A 22,154-nucleotide genomic window follows, 5' to 3' on the forward strand; every position below is an offset into this window, starting at 1 on the left:
AAGAAGTTAAATTATAGAATCGATTATATTGTGTACGAGTGTTGGTACTCAATTGTCACTTTCGTTACTCGCTGAAAAATTTTTCCTTGTTTTTTTTTTTAAAAAAATTTTAGTTTTATATTTTTCAAGTTTTTTTTTTAAAAAATTTTAAGAAATGAGAATTACCCTAATGAATCACAAAACGAGAGAGAAGATAAAAGTAAAAAAATAATCCAGTAGTGAATAATCAGAATCGAATATAAAGATGTTATATATACAGCGAAGTCAAATTCGTAATTCAACTTTGTGATTAGGCCGACAAGAATTAAAAAACTATGGTTTTTAGAAAGCGAGTCAAATTGAACCCAACATCAAAAGAGAGGAAAAAAGCTTTAATTCAACATTTAAATTACCCTTTATTCGAAAAAAAAATGGTCTTTCTTTCTCTCTTTCATTTGTTTTTTCTCCATCAAAAGTCAACATAAAGAACTTCAAATCAAGCTTTCTCCATATTCTTAGTACAACCTATCTTTTATTTTTATATTTTTTTATCGTCTTCCATCTCTAATCCTCTATTTTTTCCTCTGTATTTGAAGTTATACGATCATAGAGCTAAGTTTTAAAAAACCCCATATGGTAACCTTTGGTAATTTATTTCGAGTTTACTCGCCGGAGACTGGTTTTCCGACCGCCGTGTTACCGGTGGCTTTTTCGCCTTCCGGCCTCTCCCATTAGATTTGATCTTTTTCCCTCTTTCATTTTAATAGGTTTTGAGTTGATGGGGCCGCTCTCTCAGTTTATGGGTATGAATTAAAGAAGGTTTGACTGGTAGATGAGGCATAATAAGAGAGATAAAAACCTACCAAAAAAAAAAAAAAAAAACCAAATCCCGACGCCGGCAAAAGGCTTTTCAAAACTCTAATCGATTTTCGGATTAGTCAAGATGCCAACGGACTTAGAAAATTCTTCCAACGCTTCTGCTGAAGTCAGTATCTCCTCCACTGGCAATCAGCCACCGCCGCCCAAATCAGCCGTGAAAAAAAAGCGTAATTTGCCCGGAATGCCAGGTAATAATCGCAACTTTCCTCCTCAAATTTGGATTTTTTTTCCTCTTTTTTTCACTTGATTTTGTGAAACAGATCCGGATGCAGAGGTAATTGCTCTGTCTCCGAAGACCCTTTTGGCTACAAATCGATTTGTGTGTGAAATTTGCAATAAAGGGTTTCAAAGAGATCAAAATCTGCAACTTCACCGGCGAGGTCATAATCTTCCATGGAAACTCCGGCAACGGACTAGCAAAGAGGTGATAAAGAAAGTCTATGTCTGCCCGGAGCCGTCGTGCGTCCACCACCATCCGTCGAGAGCTCTCGGCGATCTGACTGGAATAAAGAAGCACTTCTGTCGGAAGCACGGCGAGAAGAAGTGGAAGTGCGAGAAGTGCTCTAAAAAATACGCAGTCAAGTCCGATTGGAAGGCCCATTCTAAGATTTGTGGCACCAGAGAGTACAAATGCGATTGTGAGACTGTGTTTTCGAGGTCAAATTTCGAAATTAGTTTGTGGGTTTTGTTTCTTTGGTTTATTTTTTTTTAAAAAAAAATTTGATTTGGGATTTTTTATTTTTGTACTTTTGTAGAAGAGATAGTTTCATCACTCACAGAGCTTTCTGTGATGCGTTGACGAAGGAGGCTGCCGGGAGTTTGTCTCCGGTGGCGGCGGAGGATCCTAATTTGGAGTCCGATCCTCAAGTTCAGCCGTCGGGTAGTTCGTCTCCGCCGCCTTCTGCTCCTCCTCTTTCCGCCGCTACCGGTGCCGCCCCAATAGCCCCTCCTCCATCCACCGACGCGATATCATCAATCCCCTCCATTGAGAATAAAGGTAAATACAATTAGGTTTAAATCATGAATCTAAATTTACTGCGGTAACTATTTTTTTTTTTTTTTAATATTAAGTCTATTTCTTTCAATTTTTTAGTATGATTTACACATATAATAGTGGAATTCTTAATCAAATTTTAAAAATAAATAAAATTTCAAAACTTTTGTTTATTAGTTTTCATAATTTGATTTAGTTTTTTAATCGATTATTAAAAATCACATAATAAATTAAGAAATTTAGGGTAGAAGTAGTGTATATATATTTAATTTTTTGAAAACAAAAAATCAAAAGTTAGAAAACAGGCTAAATAATTTAAATTTTTTTATGTTTTAAAATCTCTAGACTCTTTCTTCAAATTAACAAAAAGGAAAAAAAAATAAAATTCTAGTCTATTTTTCATTTTTCTTCGAGAAAAGAAAAAAAGGATTATAGCCTCTAAACTCTAGTAGTTAGTTACATTTGTTTTGAAGTTAAAAAAAAAATGCCAAGTAGTGAAGTGTAACTCCATAATATACTTATTTATCTAATACTTGAATACTTTACATTAATTTTAAGAAAAATGTGTTGTGCAATTTTTTATAAAAAAGCTTCCTTAGTAAATGTAGCATTACAAATTTGCACACATTTTTTTTTAATCTTCTGTACGAACAAATTTTGAGGTATGTTATAATTTTTTTTAATTATGGAAGATTATAAAACATTAGTGTGCAAATTTGTAATGCTTACATTTACTTTTATATATATATATATATATATATTTTAGAATATTCAATATTTTAAGGTTATAATTGCATTTTAAAATGTTTTTAAATTCGTATCCAATAAGTCTCTTTGAAATTTGATTAGAAACTAATTTTGGAGGATTTTTTGTTAAAGTAGGATGAAAATTGATGTGATGACTATTTTGTACAAATTGAAGAATATACATAACATCATTTCAATATTAATGTAACAAGTGAGGTGTAAAAATATCTTTATATAAATATTTTTAATACTATATTTTGACATAAAATAAAAGGTAACAATGATATTAAATTTTGACATATTAACTATCATATCAATTTTCATGATTTATTTTGATGAAATTTATATATATTATAGAACATTTCCAAAGTTGAAGGGGACTTTTTCTAAAAGGAACAAATTTCGAAGTTTTTAGGATAAAAATTAAACTTTTAAAACTTGAGCGTTCTATTAAGATTCACCTAAGGCATTTTGTAAAATATAACATAAAGACCAAAACGCATTTAATATTAAGATCAAATTATAACTTCAACTTTTCACTTTTAACCTCCAAATTTTCATAAAATGGATGATTTAATTGATAACTTCTAATTTGTAATGATTGAGGTCTATATTTTCAAATTATAACAATTTAATCATTGTAATATATATCAATTTACTCCATATATTTTCAAATTTATAATAATTTTGGTCTCGATTGATAATCATTTGGTTTTCTTATAATGATTTATATATTTATTAAGTATAGAGGAAGAAATTCAGAGATGGAAAGGAGACTTGATTTAAAAAATAATAATAATAATAAAATGGTTACTAAACGGGGTCTTAATCAGTCTCATGAAAAACTCATCAAACTCAATAATCAATTTTGATTATGTAGCATTTATAATTTATAAACAAACCTGACCTATAATCAATTAATTGATCTATATGTTTAAGAAATTATCATTAAATCTTAGTAGCACTATTTCCATAGGAACTGTAACTAAAATTTAGAGACAAGGTCGTTAACCATTTTGCATGTTTCTTAAAGGTTGAATTCTTAACCAAATTTAAAAAATAAAAATGAGTTTTTAATTTTTGTTTCTTTTAATTTTCAAAATGTGGCTGGATGTTTTAAACCATTACAAAATTGGAAATTTAAAATTAAATTTGGCACAAATAAAGGTATGTATGTATTAATTTTGCTTCATAATCCTATCATTAAAACTCAGTGATCCTTTTGGTTTTCAACTCATTTTTCTAATCCATTTCAGCCTCACCGGAAAGTCCTCCGCCGCCGCGAGGAGAGGCACCAGGCAGAACTATCCTAACTGGAAATTCCGGCAGCAGCAGCAGCAACGCTACCGTATTGGCTAGCTTGTTTGCTTCCTCCGCCGCATCACTGAGCTTACAGCCGCCACAGCCGCCCGCATTTTGCGACTTATTACGAGCCATGGCACGGCCCGATCGGGCGGCTGAAATTGCACAACCGTTGGTGTTCGAACCTCTTTCTCTGTGCCTGTCAACCGACACCAAATCGTCACTTTTCGGAGCGGGAATCCAAGAGTGCCGCCCATGTGTGCCGCCTACGCCGCCGGCCATGTCGGCCACCGGGCTCCTACAGAAGGCCGCTCAAATGGGGGCTGCAGCGGCGGGCACATCAGTGTTCCGTGGACTTGGTTTATCGTCTTCCTCTTCTTCTGCACAACAGGGCAGTTTATAGTTAGTGGACTGTGGGCGGAAGGCCAGCCCTCCGCCACACCCGGCGGCAGACTCGTCATTTTGTTGAAAAGAGGCGGCGATTGTTCAGTCTCTAGGTTATAGAACAACTATGAAATCAAATCTGTTTTAAAAAATGGAATTTTTAATGTCGTTCGTTTGAAATTTAAGCTCTCAAGGTCTACCATTTCGAGTTAGACAAAGTTTTTAATAAATGTTTACATTTTCAATATTATATTGTTTTTGGTTCAACAATGAGTGAGTTACATAACTCACATTTTCGACCTGTTGGTAGGTAGTATATCTCTAAATTTGTTAAACTATATTTAGATGGTTTTTTAGGACATGTTTGAAAATAAATCATTTTAGAAAAGAAAAATATGTGCGACATCTATCTTTATGTATTCTATAAAATAATTAAATCATAAAGAGTAATTATTTTTTTTAATATTTTAATTTATTTTTTATGTATGTGATGAGAGTGGAATATAAAAAGATGGTGCATCCTACTTGAGTATTACTCTACAAATATTTTTGTTTGAGAAAAACACTCGAAATCAACTTTTAGTAAAATGATGTTTAAATATTCAATAGTTAATTCTCTCCCGAATTTGTATTATATATAAAATTATCATAATGCTCTCGTTAGTCATCTACATCATTTTCATAGTCTCGCCATGGTTGCGTAGCTAGCTACCACTACCCTCTATCAGCTACCGTCGATGACCATTGTCAAAACACATACTCCAGTGAAATCTTCGACAACCATGCGACCATCACTAGCGCACAATATCGATGACAAACTCCGACATCCACCACCAACACTAGTGACCAACTTTAACGACCACATCTAATGACCCAACTCTAGGACCATCATTTTTTTTACACTAGTGACCGTAGTAATTTGACATTAATATAAATACTTTTATTACATAGAAAACCAAATAAACTTGTATATAAATTTTTTTTTTTTGCAAAGATATTGTAATTAAAGTATGAGGTGAGGGATCAAACCCACACCTCGAGGTTGATAGTATGAACACTATGCCAGTTGAGTTACGTTCTTATTGGCATATAAAAACATTTTTAAGAAAGTGTAATCAGACATGAGTATTTTTATTTTAAAGAGTTTTTACCATATATATTTAAATAAAAACAACTTTTTGAAAAACATAAGAGACTGTAATGTTTTGAAAATGTTAAAAAAAAAAAGTGATTTTTGAAAAATCTAAAATTAATTCAAGTGATTTCCTATCCATCATTCACTTTTCCAAGTAATTTTTATTAGATAAATGTGAATTTGTGAGTAATTTTTTTTACCACTCTTAACTTTATTTCTCTCTAATTTTTACCCTCTCCCTAATTGTTTCTCTTCCAAATTTTATAATGTTTATTTAATCTCCATAAATTTTTATCATTTTCCTATATAAAATTAATAATATCTCTATAACTTTATTTCTCCATCTTCAAATTCTCACGATTTATATTAATGTTTTCTCTATTGTTTTTGTCACTCTTTAATTTCTCTTTAAATTTGTTCTCTACCTCTCTATTTATTTATCTTAAATGCTTATTTCTCTGTATATAATATTTGTCTATCATTCTCTAATTTTTACCATCTCAAATGTAATGTTTTTTTAGTAATTTAAAGAACCTAAAATTACACTTAAAAACAAATATTTAGTCATTTAAATATCCTTTTAATTAAATTACTTGTACAAGAACCGATTATATTAACATAATTTATAACATTTGTACAGAACTAATTATAATTAAATAATTTAATTTAAAATACTTAAACCATCGAAAATCACTCTTAAAAATGTAGAACCAAACATTGAAATATACTTTATAAAAATCACTTGCTAATAAAATCAATTTTGTGAAAATCACTGTTTTTAAAATCAGTCCCAAACATGGGATTGGTTTTAAAATAGTTAAAATTACTTTTGTCATTTTTAGAATTACTTTAAACGTGATTTTAATAATTCAAAACCAATTTTGATGATATAAAAATTACATTTAAAAATGAAAAATTAATTATTGAATTAATTTTGAGTGATTAAAGACATGTTTTGAAGCGATTAAGAACATAACAAGATGATTTTAATATTTTCAAAATCACTCCAAAACATGCACAAAATAAATATATCACATCATTTTTGTTAATATTGTTGATTTAAGGTATGCGACACATTGATCATATAGTTTAACAATTACATAATTGTGTCAATTTGAGCTTGCAATTTAGGTATAGCATTGATCAAGAGGTCGGAGCTTTAAATCTTCTCAAAATCACATGTTGAAGACGTCTAGTGGTGGAGGATTTTTGTGTGGATATCATCTTACTTATAATCAAGGCTCAAAATATCAATATTGATGGAAATATTGAGATTATGATTTTATGAAAATATTGATGTCGATGGAAATTTTGGAAAACTTTATGGAATTTGTTATAATTAATCAATGAAACTTTGATTGTTGCTTATTTAGATTATAATTAACTATTTTTAGTCATCATTTCTATTAAAACAATATTTAGATGTATATTGTAAATATTTATATAAATGTCGAGATGCAAGAGTATAAATTTAAAAAATAAATAAATAAATAATTACAAAATAATATAAAGTTTATGAATATTTTAAGGTGAAATGATGTAAAAATGAAAATTTTGGGTGGCAAACGAAAATAAATTCATATCAATTCAATTTTGTGATGAAATGACATGAAAATTGAATGAAAAAGTTTTAAATGAAGTTAAAAATAAATATAGGATCTTTTTGTTTTTTTTTTTTTTCCGGATTCAATTTATTTGGAAATGGAAGTTTTGGATTAAAAATAAAGCTAAAATTTGAGAAAAGTCTAAAATTAGAAAAAGTAACATATTGACAAAATTTCATTTTTCCTCGGAAAAATGAATTTAGCGTGTGAAACTATATAATTGTATGTAATCATGACCATAAAACTGAAAAAATTTGAAACGAGTTAATGTAGACAATTCCTAAAAACTTGAAATTTTTTCAAATTATTCTCAAAATTTCGTCGAAATGGGGGAAGACGAAATTCTCCCCATATGAGGTACAAGAATTGCAATTTTTTTTGGTTACTTTTCTACCATACGTGGGATTGAGATGAAAAATTGAATTTCTAACCTCAAGATCAATAATAAGCTTTATACTAGTTGAGCAATGTTCAAGTGGATTTTATTAGTACAACAACTATGAAGATGGAAGATTGAACCTTCGACTTCTAGAGAAGAAGATCATGTCGATTACTGTTGAGCTAAACTGACTTTGACATACTCATTTTGAATTTTTATTTGTTTGTTCATTCTCATATTGTGTTTGTTATGTCAAACTAGATCATCCTCATTATCCGATTATTAGTAAAAAAAAAAAAAAAAATTAAGTAACTATATTAATAGTAGGTGTTTATTATCATCATTGTCATTGGTCTAAATACTATTCTAGTTTCTACATTTTCAGTTATCCAATTTCAATCTCTCTACTTTCAATAAATATTAAAATTAGTCATCAATGTTGAAAACACATGCTTCAATCAATATTAAAACTAGTTGTCGATGTTGATAAGATATACTTTGATATCAACTGAACCCTGCTCTTTTTGACGACACATCAATGAATTAGTATTTTAATTTTAGTCATACAATATTTAAAATACAATAATAACATATTAATATCTAAATCAATTTCTATCATTAACTACACGTATCACTGCCCTAAATAAAGATGAAATCATTGATGTAGTCAAAGTCAATTTATCCGATCATCCATTATAGATGTAATCACTTTTATAATCAAAGTGGATTCTAATTTGTGATAAAAACAAAGATAAAGTGAGATGCAAGCTATCACCAAGGTTCGAAATATTGATGTTGATGAAAATATTAAGATCTCAATTTTACGAAAATATTGATAAAAATATCGATATCCATAAAAATTTTGAGAAACTTTATAGAACTTGATGGAGATTAATGGAAATTGTTATAATTAATTAATAAAAATTTGATTGTGACCTAATTACACTATATTTAACCATTTTTAATCTTCATTTCTATGAAGTAAGATAATATTTAGAGGTATATTATAAATATATGTGTAAAATGTCTCTATGCGAGTATGAAAATTTTAAAAAAATGGAAAAATAATTACAAAATAATATCAAATATTGAAAATTAATTGCAAAAGTAAAAGACATGAAATGTTTGCTTACAAAATAATGGTAAATTATTTATTATAAAATCTACATGTCTAATACCAAAAGATGACGTTGGAGCATCTCATTCGAATCTTGATAATTTTGGTAGAAATTACAGTATTGCTCCTAAGTTATCCTATATTGAAAATGTTGAAGATAGTAACTTAAATAAAAATGATAGGACTTGTATGGCCAACATATAGAACCATCTATTGGTAGATATATCTCATTGGTTGATGATCTTCCTTCATAAAATGGATAATAACTATTCGGTGGAAAGTTAGGCTAAAAATTGTTATGGTCACATCTTGAAAGACCATATAATCTGAGTAAGAATAATTTCCTTGACCATAGTTTTGTTGTGTATTACTATACTTATGATCATAGTTTTCTAGGTCTTTTTTTCTTGGAAATGAAAGCTTTAGATGGTAAAAGAAGCCTAACTACATCAATTCAATTTTGAGTTGGAATGATGTGAAGAAAAAAAGTTTGAATGAAATTAAAAATAAATATATGTTAACTTTAGCAATTTTGATTTCTTAGAAATGAAGGATTTGGATGGTAGAAAAAATAATAATAATAAAACTTACACGAATCCAATTTTGAGGCGAAATAATATGAAAATTCAATAGAAAAATCGAATAAAGTTAAAAATGAATATATATTAATATTTTCTCAATTTTGGTTTCTTGAAATGAAAGTTTGGATGGTAAAAAAACAAAACTTACATCAATTCAATTTTGAGGTGAAATGATATGAAAATCAATGGAAAAATGTTTGAATGAAGTTAAAAATAAATATATATTATTTTTTTTTCTCAATTTTGGTTTCTTAGAAATGAAAGCCTTGGATGGTAGATAACAAAACTTACATCAATTCAATTTTGAGATGAAAGTATACATTGATATGTGAAACTATATAATTCATGCAATTGAGACAAGTCTATAAACCTTAAAAAACTTCAATTGAGCCTAATTGCTTAAAAAAATTGAAATTTCCATTGAGATTTTGATATTTCTCAAAATTTCGAAATTTCCATCGAAATTTCACGAACGGGGGGAAATCGAAATTTCGAATTGGTCGGACCGAAATTTTAAACTATGCTTATAACCAAGGTCCAAAATATCAATATCGATTGAAATATCGAAACCTTGAAAAATTTCGGGAAACTTTATAGAAATTGATGAAAATTATTATTAATTATTAGTAAAACTTTGATTGATGCTAAATTAGATTATAATTGACAAATTTTAATCATCATTTCTATCAAAGTAAGACAACATTTAGATTTATATTGTAAAATATATGTGTAAATGTTGATATGAGAGCATAAGCTTAAAAAAGAAATGGAATAGTAATTGCAAAATAATATCAAATAATGGTAATTAATTATAAAATTGAAGGACATGAAATATTTGCATACAAAATAATTGTAAATTTTTTATTATAAAATGAAGTGGATACAAAAATGATAAATCATAACATTAAACTTACATAGCATCATAAGGATATAAAAATCATAACGTTAAACATAAGAGGGATACAAAAAGCACAACATTAAACACAACACAACATAATGTATTAGTTGTAACAAACTTTGTTATTTCTGTTAATATTTTTCATTGGTGGTTGCTTTCTTCTTTCTCATTGGATGTATATATATAATGTATTTTCTGTCCATTGGGAAAAATAATAGAGAAAGACTTTATTTACTTTTTGTCTTTCCCATTTCTAATATGGTATCAGAGAGAGAAAACCCTCCAAAACCCTAATTTTTTCCCCTTCCCCTTCCCGCGCAAAGTCAAAATGACCTTTCCTGATATGCCTCTTCCTCCTCCGGTCGATCCGTCTTCCTCAACCGACTTTCCGGCTACTGGGCTTCACCTCTCTCATCAAGATCAGTACACTCCCTACGCTCTTCATCACAGTGACACTTCCAATCTTGTTCTTGTTTTCGAACTTCTCACCGATGACAACTACGTTTCTTGGAGCAGATCGATGGTTCTTGCCCTTTCCATCCGAAACAAACTTGGTTTCATTGATGATTCTCTTCCTCGACCCACATGTGACCTTCCTCGACCCACATATGACCTTCTTCCAATGAAGAGTTTCTGGGATGAGTATGTTTCCTATCGCCCTGGTTGTACTTATGGGCAGTGTACTTGCGGCAGCATTAAATCCATGGAAGTTTTTCTTCAATTCGAGTATCTCCTCTATTTTCTGATGGGGCTAAATGACAGTTTCAACCACACTTATTCTTAAATTCTTCTTATGGACCCGTCTCCACCTATTAACAAGGCCTTTTCCTTTGTTGTTCAATAAGGACAACATCATTCTCTTGCTAATCCCCCTTCTCCTGCTGTTACATTGGATGTGCAGAAAAATGATAATCCCTTGCAACAGAGTAATCATTAGCCCTCTTCAAAGCAGAACAAAGGTCGTCCTGTTTGTACCTATTGCAACATCACCGGTTATATCGCTGATAAATGCTATAAGCTCCATGGGTATCCACTGGGCTATAAACATAAAGGACACTCCAATCAAGTTTATAAGCAAAATCCTTCATCCAATTCTTCTACTAATCCTATTGATTTTGCTTCTTCATCATCTCCTGCTCCATCTGAAAATGTGATTACCAATGACACTCTTCAGCAACTCCTTACTATGCTGCAGTCCAAGCTTAATATGGCAAAGACCAATACTGATTCAGTCACACATGTAGCAGGTATTTATTCTCAAATTCTCTATAATCATGAATGGATCATTGATTCTGGGGCTTCTACACATATATGTTTCCAAAAGCATTTATTTCACGAGCTACAGCCAACTTGTTGTTCTGCCTGATAATACAAGAATTTCAGTATCTTTTCTTGGCACTGTCATTCTTTTTGGGTCAATTCATCTTCATCATGTTCTATATGTTCCAGAATTTCAGTACAACTTACTTTCTATCAGTGCTTTAACATCTTATGGTAATGTCTCTGCCCACTTCTCCACTGATTCTTGTGATATTCAGGCAAAGTCCATTTTGAAGACAATTGGCAAAGGTAGGTTACGTGATGGTTTGTATATTGTTGAGCAACCTCACATCAGTACAGTATCTTCTCACGTTGTTAATGTTGCTTCTTCCAATAATTCTTCCTTATGGTATGCTAGGCTTGGACATCCATCCCTATCTCGATTATCTGCTTTGAAACATGTTTTACATCTTGATTCTATTTCTTTGAATAGCACACTTCCTTGTGACATTTGTCCTTTAGCAAAACAAAATAATTTATCTTTTGAATCAAATAATAATAGATCATCTGCTGTTTTTTATTTGATTCATGCTGACATTTGAGGTCCATTTTCTACAACTACTCATGCTGGACATAAATTTTTCCTTACTATAGTAGATGATCATAGTCGTTTCACTTGGGTCTTCATGTTAAAATCCAAGTCCGATGTTTCGAAGATTATACATCAGTTCTTTTCTTATGTTGAGACTCAACATGACAAGAAAATCAAAGCATTTCATTCTGATAATGCTCTTGAGCTTTCTTTTGTTGAGTTTTTCTTACAAAAAGGAGTTTTAATCAATATTTTTGTGTGGGTAGACCAGAACAGAATTCAGTAGTTGAACGAAGCATCAACATTTGTTAAATGTTTCCAGAGTATTGTTCTTTCAATTCAGAGTCCCTCTCAAATTTTGGAATGAATGTGTCTTGACTGCAGTGTATCTTATTAACAGAACACCTTCACCTATTCTGGATTGGAAAATACCTTATGAGTTGTTTTAGGGTATTTTGGCTGACTATTCTCTTATCAAAACTTTTGGGTGCCTCTGTTTTGCATCCACTTTATCTCATGGTCGTTCCAAGTTTGCTCCAAGGGCTGTCCCTGCTATCTTTATTGGTTATCCACCTGGTATGAAGGTTTATAAACTTTTTGATATCACTAGTAATAAGTTTTTTGTTTCTCGAGATATTGTTTTCCATGAACATTTATTCCCTTTTCATAAACTGACCTTGAAGACCGAGCAACCAGACCCTTTTCAGCATATTGTCCTTCCTATAGCCCTTGATATCGATTTTTCAGCCCACCTTCCCACTGCACCTACCTTACCTCCCATTCCTATTGACCCTCTTTCTTCTGACAACCTTTCCCCATCAATTCCTTGTTCGGTACCTCCTAAAACTATCTCTTCAGTTTCTTCACCTGTCACATCCCCCTCTCTTTCCACTGATTTTTCATCTCAGCAGCCTTCCTCATCATCCAACCTAAATACTCAACTTTTTACTCCACCTCGGAGGACATCCAGACCACTCAAACCCCCTTCCTACCTTAAAGACTATCACTGTAGCCTCACAACCCAAACTTCTCTTCCCAGTTTTTCTACTCGATATCCCATACACTAATCTCTTTCTTATGATCACCTTTTCCTTGTTTTTCACACCTTTTCCATTGCCATTTCCTCTCATTATGAACTGCAATTTTATCATCAAGCCATACCTTATGACCATTGGAAGACAACAATGAAGCTTGAACTTCAAGCCATGGAAGACAACGATACTTGGGAGGTTATTCCTTTGCCTTCATCCAAACATAGCATTTGCAAGTGGGTATATAAAATCAAACAACCTGCAGATGGCTCTATTGAGAGATACAAAGCTCGACTTGTTGCTAAAGGATATACTCAACAGGAGGGCTTGGATTTTCTTGAGACGTTTTCTCTTGTGGCAAAATTAGTCACTGTTCGAGTTCATCTTGTTTTAGCTGTCACCTATCAATGGCCTCTGGTTCAACTAGATGTAAACAACGCTTTTCTTCATAGAGATTTGTTTGAAGAAGTATATATGGACCTTACACTTGGTTATACACCTAAGATTCCTCACAAAGGCAAGCTTGTTTGTCAATTAAAGAAGTCCATATATGGTCTCAAGCAGGCTTCAAGGTAGTGGTTTGCAAAATTTTCTGATGTTTTGGTTTCTTTTGGATTTCAACAGTCTAAGGCCAATTTCTCTCTGTTGGTTCGTGGTTCTGGTTCTAGTTTTATCGCTTTATTGGTGTATATTGATGACATTGTCATTACTGGTGCAGATGTCAAGCTTATTGATGAACTTAAACAGGTTTTACATGTTGCTTTTAAGCTCAAAGACTTTGGGTCGTTGAAGTATTTTCTGGGCCTTGAGCTTGCTCGTTCATCTCAGGTATTTCTATTTCACAACGGCATTATACACTCCAAATCCTAGAGGATGCTGGTCTTCTTGGTGCTAAGCGGTCAATCTCCCCATGGATCCGACTGTTAAGCTTCGACATTCTGACCAAGAAGTCCTTGATGATCCTTTTCCTTATAGAAGACTGGTTGGTTGACTTCTCTACTTGACTATTTCACGGCCAGACATTGTGTTTGCCATTAATAAACTTAGTCAATTTGTGACCAAACCGTGCAAAGCTCATTTATTTGCAGCATATCATCTCTTGCGCTATTTGAAGTCAGCTTCTGGCCAAGGTGTTTTGATCTCCCCTGTTGATTCATTTCAGCTACATGCCTTTGCTGATTCCGATTGGGCATCTTGCCCTGATACATAAAAGTCTACAACAGGTTATTGCATTTTTTTGGGCAGTTCTCTTGTTTCCTGGAAGTCTAAAAAGCAAAATGTGGTTTCAAGATTTTCTGCAGAGGCTGAATATCGAGCTCTTGCTTCCACAACATGTGAACTTGTTTGGCTCCAATCTCTTCTTCATAATTTCCTCATTCATATTCATCAACCTTCTTTGCTCTATTGTGATAATCAAGTTGCTATTCATCTTGCCAACAACCTTATTTTTCATGAGAGGACTAAACATATCGAGCTTGACTGTCATTTTATTCGAGATAAAGTTGCTGATGGTTCTGTTAAGTTGCTGCCCATTCGATCTATGCATCAACTTGCTGGTAGCTTCACTAAAGCTCTTCCTTTTCCACTGTTTTTTGCTATAAGATCCAAGTTGGGTTTGTCTAACATTTTCAGTCCAACTTGAGGGGGGATATTAGTTGTAACAGACTTTGTTATTTCTGTTAATATTTTTTGTTGTTTGTTGCTTTCTTCTTTCTCATTGAATGTATATATATAATGTATTTTCTAGCCATTGGGAAAAATAATAGAGAAAGACTTTATTTAGTTTTTGTCTTTCCCACTTCTAATATAATGGAAAAGAAAGAATAAAAAGAAAACTCTACAAGTAGGTAGAGCTTGAGAAGAATGAGAAGAATAATAGAGAATTTGAGATTTGAGAGTGGCAGTGTGGATGAAGTGATTTGGTGAAGGTATTTATAGAATAAATTGTGGATTTATATTTTATTTTTTTAAAGTCTTTTTTCTTGGACATGAAAACTTTGGATGATAAAAAAAACAAAAGTCATAATTTCAGGTTTGAAGTGAAACAGAACAAAGCAGACCATAACTTAGCTTCTTTGGCTTCCACTTCTAGGTCTTCTTGGGTCGAAAGATGTCTTTCGAGAGTTTGTTATTCCCCTTATTCTTGAAGGGGTTGATGTGTTTGTTTCCTCTTATGTTTTTACGTTAAAAAAAGTTTGAAGTGAAACGATGTGAAAATTCAATGGAAAAGATTTGAATGAAGTTAAAAATAAATATATGTTGTTTTTATAAATTTTGATTTCTTAAAAATATGGCTTTGATGGTAAAAAAAAAAAATAATAAATAAAAACTCACATCAATTCAATTTTGAGGTGAAATAATATAAAAATTCAATGAACAAAGGGATTGAATGAAGGTAAAATAAATATGTGGTTTCTTGAAAATAAAAAATTTTATGGTAAAAGAGAAAAAAACTTTCATTGAGCTAGCATAACTAATTTCTAAAAAAATCAAAATTTCGAAAAATTGAGGAAAATTTGAAAATCCCACTTTATTGAAAATTTGAGATTTTAACCGAAAATTTCCTCTATACCTATAACTACAATTAATATTTTGTAAATATATTATATTGTAATTACTAAAAAAAGACATGTTTTTCTAAATAATGAGCATAGTTCAATTAACATCAAATATGTATTATCAATTTTGGAGTGAAAGATTTGATCCCCTCACCCTTCAATTGTTAAGAAAAAAAAAAGAGTATGATTCAAATTTCTACGTTCAATTTACACCCTCCATAATACATAGTTTACATCACATGTGAGAATTAATGTAGGTATAATTTTAGAAAATTACCATAATATAAATTAGTTTAATCAATAAAAATTATAAGCTCATTGGTTGAATAAACTTTCGGTTTAAATTTGATATATTTATTAGTTAATAATTTTAATTGATATAACAGTTGGGGGGATAAGTCCAAGAATATAGTGGTTTTTCAAACTAATGACAAAAAATGGGATAGATAGGAAATTTTTTTCAGAAATAGGTGGGAATGGAAAGTGTTGACAAAAATATAGTTGGGATGATAATCGTATACCTGGTACACAATTATCTCTTAATCTAGTCAGCACTAAATCAATGCCATGTCAGCATCGGAGGACTGGTTAACGATAAACTCGTGGACCCTTGGTGTGTGTGTGTGTGTTTTTTTTTTTCGATTGTGACTGTTTTTTAATTTTTAACTAACAAATATCTTCATTACTAAACTTAGTTATATATTTAATATGCAATGAAAACTTAATTAGTCGACACCCATACTGAAAATAAAATTTTGACTTAACTAAGTTGTATATCTCTCTACAAATAAAAAAATAGATAAAAGAGAAATGAGTTATTTAATTTCAAAATAGAAGTTTACATGAAGTTTAAAGACAACTCCTGGCGTTTACCCCACAAGGGGGTTGTCCTCGTGTGGCTCTAAATTAGCTTTGTCTTACTGCCATTGTCGTCCACAACGAACACATCTTCGATCTGTGTCAGCAACATTGAGTCGTCTTGTTTGTTGAATAATACTTTCTACATTAACTAATGTTTGGTCATACATTGAACCCAACTCTGGTAAGTTGTGCTGTACTGAATATTGTTGTACATCTTAAATAAAATTAGTTTGTACAATGAAAAAAATTAATATTAAATAATATTCATATCATATATTTGGGAAATAGATTATAAATCTCTTACCATGTAGTAATAGTAAGCGTCGTCAGGTGCGATAAATCCCCTCGTGATTGAATCGTACTAGGGAAAATAGTTATCTGGCACAGTTGGTCCATTTGTTAATTCTCTATGTGCACAACGATTATGACATGCATGCCAATAGGATATATATTATGCGTGAATTCGATGCCAGTCTTGATCGTACTTACCTTTCAAATCAATCTGGTGTAGTGTCGGGAGTGTTTAGCACAACGAAAGTACCGTTTGTCGCAGACTGAACTGTTTTAACACACGATCTGGATGATGCCACTTTACTTTATGGAAGCATATAAGAGGGGGCTAACGGTCAACCAGATGTCTTGACCATCATGATAGTAATCAGGTAGTGACGACCAAATATCTTGCGTGTATAACATCTAATTAATCTAACAAAAAAAAAGGATAATTATACACCCAAAAAGTTTTAAATATTCATTTATATACTATAAGAAATTTGGGCTTTAATGTCGGTTGGAAAAAGTGAAATCAGATGTATAATGTCGGTTTTGTTTTTTTTAAAAAGCAGATCTTTAATGTCGGTTTAAAACCGACATTGTAGGGGTACCTTTAATGTCGACCGACATTTAAGACCCGCTTCACTTTTTCCTCTAACCTTCTATTTTCCCTCCCATTTTTTTCATTTTCCTCTTCACTCGCCCTCTATTTTCTTTTTCCTCTCATTCGCACACTTCCCTCTTCAGACCCTATTCTTTCTTACTCTTCTCTTCCAAACCCGTGTCTGCTGCTCATTTCGTTTTTCACTCCTCACTTCCAAACTTCTCTTTTCCAAAGTGGATTTGTTGGTCGTTCCGTCGGATCTGCTGCTCATTTCATCGTCGTTCGCATGTCTCTGCCGGATCCACTGTTCGCTTCGTCGCCGTTCGCGTGTCTCCAGATCCACCGTCGTTGTCGTTCGTCGTTCGTTCTGTCGTCGTTCTACTGCTGTCATCGTTCCATCGTCGATGTGGATATGGTCATTTCTATATCTTTTGAGGAATCACTGGTAGCACCTAAGGATGTAGGGTGATCCTCGGTAACGGATTCGCGAGAAGGTTTCGAGAAGTCATCGGTAAGTGTGAAAGTAGTGATGGATTTACCCAACGACGGATTGTTCAGCGACGGAAGAGTGATTACGACAACCTCGTTAATCTTATCGGAGTCCATATTCTTGAAGAACCAAGGAGCTACAGAAGTTCAAGATGAGAGAGCAAACTGCTTGTTACTATGATGCAATCTCCATCTTTGAAGTTGTCGAAGTCAAATTGTGAACAAATCAAAGGGATTAGGGATGGGGAGTAGGTTAGGTGAAAGTCCATAGTGGGAAAGGACATCGGAAGCTTAGACGTTGAACAAGGTCAGGGTCAACATCGTGGTGGGCCATTTCTACGGTCTTCAATAGAAAACGCGAGGGAAAGCACCAGTGAAAAGGGAATTTCCTTTATCCACTTTTTGGTGGCTTTGACAACTTTTTTAGGAAATTGGTACAGATGCTCATTTAAATTTGTCCTCACTTTTCAATTGGATCGAGTTTTGGTTTCTACTAATGTCAGGACCATGTTAATTTACCATTTATTCGTTTTTCTGCCTTTCTTTTTTTTTTTTTTCCAGTGATTTCTTCTATTAGTGACGTCTTCGTTTTTCAGCTTCTGGTATAGTTTTTCTCTTCATTTCGAGTTTTGGACTTCAAGCTTCTGCTAATGGAGATGGTCATTTCTATATCTAAAGAATTTTGGGTACGTAATGAGTAAACGTATTAATGTTATTTATATTTTAACTTTGTTTCCGAGTCTCCATGTTTATCTTTTTAGCTTGTTTGAGTACTGAGAGAATGAAAAGTAAAATTTCAACTTTGTGACACTTTTATGATCTTTTGTTTATAGAATATGTATAATTGGTTAAAAACAACTTTAAGGATTCTACCATGTTGTTGAGGGTAAAAAAGTTTAGGATGTAAATATTATTTTCCAAACCTTTCTATAATAATAGTTTTTCTATATATTTTTCCTTCATGTCTAAGAAAGCACTCCATATTTCATCTATTGTTCTTATAGGTTCTTGAATATATGTACTGGAAGAGTTTTATAGGGGAATGAGAATAATCAAAATGCTTGACATTGTAAGCCCTTATTTTGTTTGTTTGTTCGTTGAGAGGGAGAATGCTTTGGCATTATAAGAATTTAAGAGAATTGTGCCTATTTCAAGAAAACTCCTGCTTCCTTAGTTATACTCCTACAAGTTTAGGTTTAGTTCATATTGATTGAAGTTGCTTCACATTTGTGTTCTCTTAATCTCTTCCTCTACCATAACATGATGTATATTGAAACTCTCCTTGTAGGTTGGTCTTGGAATTCAAAAGAAGGTAGTTTGGTTATCCATTATATCATCTCACTCACCTCCATAATCTATTGATTTCAAAAGAAGGTAATTTGGTTATCCATTATGCTGTCAGCACAATAGTTTATATTCATTCTATTGGATATTTAGTGTTGATAGGACCATTTGCTTTTCTACTTGAATGTCTCTTCATTAAGAGTATGTGCGTGTGATATGACATGTTTTTGGATGTTTTGCCTGTTAGTTGATTCTACTGTAGGAAAATAGTACTCGTTTGTAGTATCAGTTGGGTCTAGAGGGCGTTGGACTAGCGTAATTGGCTAGAGAAAATAGTACTTGTTTGTAGAATCAATTGTGTCTCCGCCGAAGCGCCACAGCCACGCTTGCAATGAAGAGGTGAGTAAATATATTGCAATGAATTATTTCTCTTAAGGCCATTGCCTCTTTGTAGTTTAGATTGGATTAGAATGTAAACATATTGGATTAGAATGTAACACCCGTTTATGACTCATGGGTACTATTTATTTGTAGTTTAGATTTGATTCAAGGTGCTTGAGTTTGTAGATTGCACTATGGTAGTTTGTGGGTTATTCATGCATTATGGTAGTTTTTGTGACAACTTTTGAGATTTGAAGTACATTGTGATCTAAATTTGCATATTGATGTATGTGTTCTTGAATATTCATTTTTTGGGAATTCTGATAGTTTTGTTGAAAACAAGTGGTTGTCAAATATTTTTAGGAGTGTGTTTCTTTGGACAGGTTTAGGGTAAATTTTTGATTTTGTTGTGGTAGCATCGTTATGCTGCCGAAAATTTTTCATCATCTTCGTTTCTCATATCTAGGTAATCAAGCTTCTCTTCTTCAAGATCTTGAAAAAGAAGATTCTCTCATTTATTCAACTATTGAGTTTTCTTGTTTTGCAGGTGCAACAAAGAAATAAAGATTTGGTATCGCAACCTCTTTATGCTTTTTCTTGGGGAACTCTAGATCCAACACATTCACTATAAGAATTTTTCCTTGAATGTACCATAAATACACATTTTCAATAAACACGGTTAGTTGAATATGAATTCTGATTACATTTTCACTTTCAATCCTTTGTCTTAAACCTTTTTTGTTTGTGATCATTTGAACAACAGTGGTCAGACAAAGATGCATATAACTAGACACTGCTGAAGCTAGGGGGGAGGATATGTTCAAGAAGAATTATGAAGGGATTCATACTTACCAAGTGGAAAGGGATAGTAAACTCATAATGTTTGTATTACTTGTAATTTGTGTTTTCAAGGGCTGAATTATTGTATGGCCTTTTAAATTATAATTTTATAGTAGAATTTATAGATTAGATGTAATAGATTTGCAATCCATACATAAATAATATGTCATAGCCACAGTGTTCAATGATGATATGTCATGTTATACTTTTTTACCGAAAAAATGGAATCGACAACGAAATTTAAAAATATGGACAATAATTGATAAAACGGACAGATTCCGGACTTCAATGTCGGTTTAAAGGGCTTCATTTGATTCTTGGGCTTCAGCTGCAACCGACATTAAAGGGATTTAATGTCGGTTGCAAATTTCATTAAAGGGCTTTAATGTCAATTGCAACCGACATGAAAGACAGTGTTATTAAAGCCCTTTAATGTCGGTTTAAAACTGACATTAAAGACAACCGACATTAAATGACTTTAATAACACTATCTTTAATGTCGGTTTAAAACCAACATTAAAACCCGAAATTCTTCTAGTGATATATACATTTGTTACCTGATTGTGCATCAGTCTATCAAATATCTGTCAATATATTAGCAACATATTTGTTGACAGTTCAAAGGCAGCTAATACACCACTCCATCTAAAATTATAAAAAGATACAATTAACTTATATTCTTACTTAAAATAATAATGAAATAAATATATAAAATGAATAATACCTGGCACTTAGTGGCACCTGGGCCTGTAACTGGACTTGTGGTGCTATAATTTTAAATTTATCATAAGCCCATACCTGTAGTTGTATCAGTGACCCCATTATTTCCAACGCTTGTGCATTAGTAGTTCGACAAAGTTCTCTATAAAGCCATGCAAGACAGATGCCACCCCACGAGTACGTACCAACATGCTCGAAATCAGATAGTAGAGGGAGAAACATAAGATGTACCAAAGTGTTTGACTTGTCAGCGAACAAAAATCCTCTAATAAGCTGCACAATGTATGCTCGTGCATACCTACGTACGTTGATGTCGTTGGCATCGGAAGGCAATTCTGGAAATTGGGATGCTAACCACGGGATACTCAATCTTAAGCCTTTCAAATCATTTGGTAGAACGCCCAAGAGATCGTCACAAATAGTTTTCCAATCATATTGTAATGAACCTGTCAAAGGTTCTCCGTCCACTCGTAACCCAAATTGAATAGCAACATCCTGCAACGTAATTGTACACTCCTCACAAGGCAGGTGAAATGTGTGGGTTTCTAGTCTCTAATGATCTACTAAAACAATAATGAGGTACCAATCAAGTTGGATAAATCCAATCTGTGCAACACTAAGAAAACTAACCTATTTAACATAAGGAATAATCCGTGGACCAAATGGGATAGTATGTTGTGCAGATGCCTCTTCTCCGACAAACCAAAACCACGGTAAAGAACTATCCCGTATCGATTGTAAATGATGGATATTTTGTTGATCTAGTTGCACAGGACTAGAAGAACTGAGCTCCATTACTTACGAAGTTCAAATTACATTATATAACAAATAACGTTTCGTTACACAAAGTTCCATTACATAAAAATAAAATTCCATCACATCAATGGCCAGAAAAAATAATAGTTACATTACATAAAAATAAAATTCCATTACATAAAAAATAAAAATTCCATTAAGTTCCCCACTTCTACTGTTTCCAAATAATTCATCAAGTTGAACATCAATATCACTGTCTCCATCGTTTTCAGGTTCAAGAATGACTAAATCTTCAGGATGCATTATAGTTGACAAAAAATATGTTAATACGACAAAAAGTTTTAAATCAAAATAAATAAATAATCCAAACTTTTAAATCCTCTTTTTGTCACAACTTTTAAATCCTCTTTCTGTCACAACTTTTAGTCTCTCAACTTTTCTAAATCTTCTTAAAAAGAAAAAGTTTGTTCATTCTTTTTAAGAAAATCTAAATAAATTAATATTTC

The 22,154-nt window shown here is 32.2% G+C and overlaps 3 protein-coding genes across 3 annotated transcripts; 2 read left to right on the forward strand and 1 right to left on the reverse strand.

The window, feature by feature from the left end:
- The first annotated feature begins 272 nt into the window (after nt 1-272).
- Nucleotides 273-4,535, forward strand: LOC120069573 (zinc finger protein ENHYDROUS-like). Its single transcript, XM_039021362.2, has 4 exons — nt 273-1,046; nt 1,119-1,515; nt 1,614-1,855; nt 3,856-4,535. Exons 1-4 carry the CDS (start codon nt 923-925, stop codon nt 4,302-4,304), a joined length of 1,212 nt encoding a protein of 403 aa, XP_038877290.1. The 5' UTR covers nt 273-922; the 3' UTR covers nt 4,305-4,535.
- A 5,792-nt stretch (nt 4,536-10,327) lies between these two features.
- LOC150038625 (uncharacterized) lies at nt 10,328-12,918 on the forward strand. Its single transcript, XM_090313882.1, has 4 exons — nt 10,328-10,708; nt 10,952-11,246; nt 11,449-11,831; nt 12,301-12,918. Exons 1-4 carry the CDS (start codon nt 10,328-10,330, stop codon nt 12,916-12,918), a joined length of 1,677 nt encoding a protein of 558 aa, XP_090170008.1.
- Nucleotides 12,919-20,759: 7,841 nt separating this feature from the next.
- LOC150038626 (serine/threonine-protein phosphatase 7 long form homolog) lies at nt 20,760-21,687 on the reverse strand. Its single transcript, XM_090313889.1, has 3 exons — nt 21,532-21,687; nt 20,897-21,387; nt 20,760-20,817 (listed from the first exon to the last, which is right to left on the reverse strand). Exons 1-3 carry the CDS (start codon nt 21,685-21,687, stop codon nt 20,760-20,762), a joined length of 705 nt encoding a protein of 234 aa, XP_090170015.1.
- Nucleotides 21,688-22,154: the final 467 nt, after the last annotated feature.

The sequence above is a fragment of the Benincasa hispida genome, chromosome 1 (genome assembly GCF_027475165.1).
Source record: "Benincasa hispida cultivar pf3 chromosome 1, pf3_genome.v1.1, whole genome shotgun sequence".
Classification (NCBI taxonomy): Eukaryota; Viridiplantae; Streptophyta; class Magnoliopsida; order Cucurbitales; family Cucurbitaceae; genus Benincasa; species Benincasa hispida.

Coding starts and splice junctions, on each gene's coding strand:
- LOC120069573 (XM_039021362.2), top strand. CDS start 923: ATGCCAACGGACTTAGAAAATTCTTCCAACGCTTCTGCTGAAGTCAGT. Junction 1,047..1,118: donor TAATTTGCCCGGAATGCCAG/GTAATAATCGCA, acceptor TTTGTGAAACAG/ATCCGGATGCAGAGGTAATT. Junction 1,856..3,855: donor CCCCTCCATTGAGAATAAAG/GTAAATACAATT, acceptor AATCCATTTCAG/CCTCACCGGAAAGTCCTCCG.
- LOC150038625 (XM_090313882.1), top strand. CDS start 10,328: ATGACCTTTCCTGATATGCCTCTTCCTCCTCCGGTCGATCCGTCTTCC. Junction 10,709..10,951: donor GCAGCATTAAATCCATGGAA/GTTTTTCTTCAA, acceptor TCTTCAAAGCAG/AACAAAGGTCGTCCTGTTTG. Junction 11,247..11,448: donor TTCAGTCACACATGTAGCAG/GTATTTATTCTC, acceptor TATATGTTCCAG/AATTTCAGTACAACTTACTT.
- LOC150038626 (XM_090313889.1), bottom strand. CDS start 21,687: ATGGAGCTCAGTTCTTCTAGTCCTGTGCAACTAGATCAACAAAATATC. Junction 21,388..21,531: donor GTCCACGGATTATTCCTTAT/GTTAAATAGGTT, acceptor ATTACGTTGCAG/GATGTTGCTATTCAATTTGG. Junction 20,818..20,896: donor CAGGTGCCACTAAGTGCCAG/GTATTATTCATT, acceptor TTATAATTTTAG/ATGGAGTGGTGTATTAGCTG.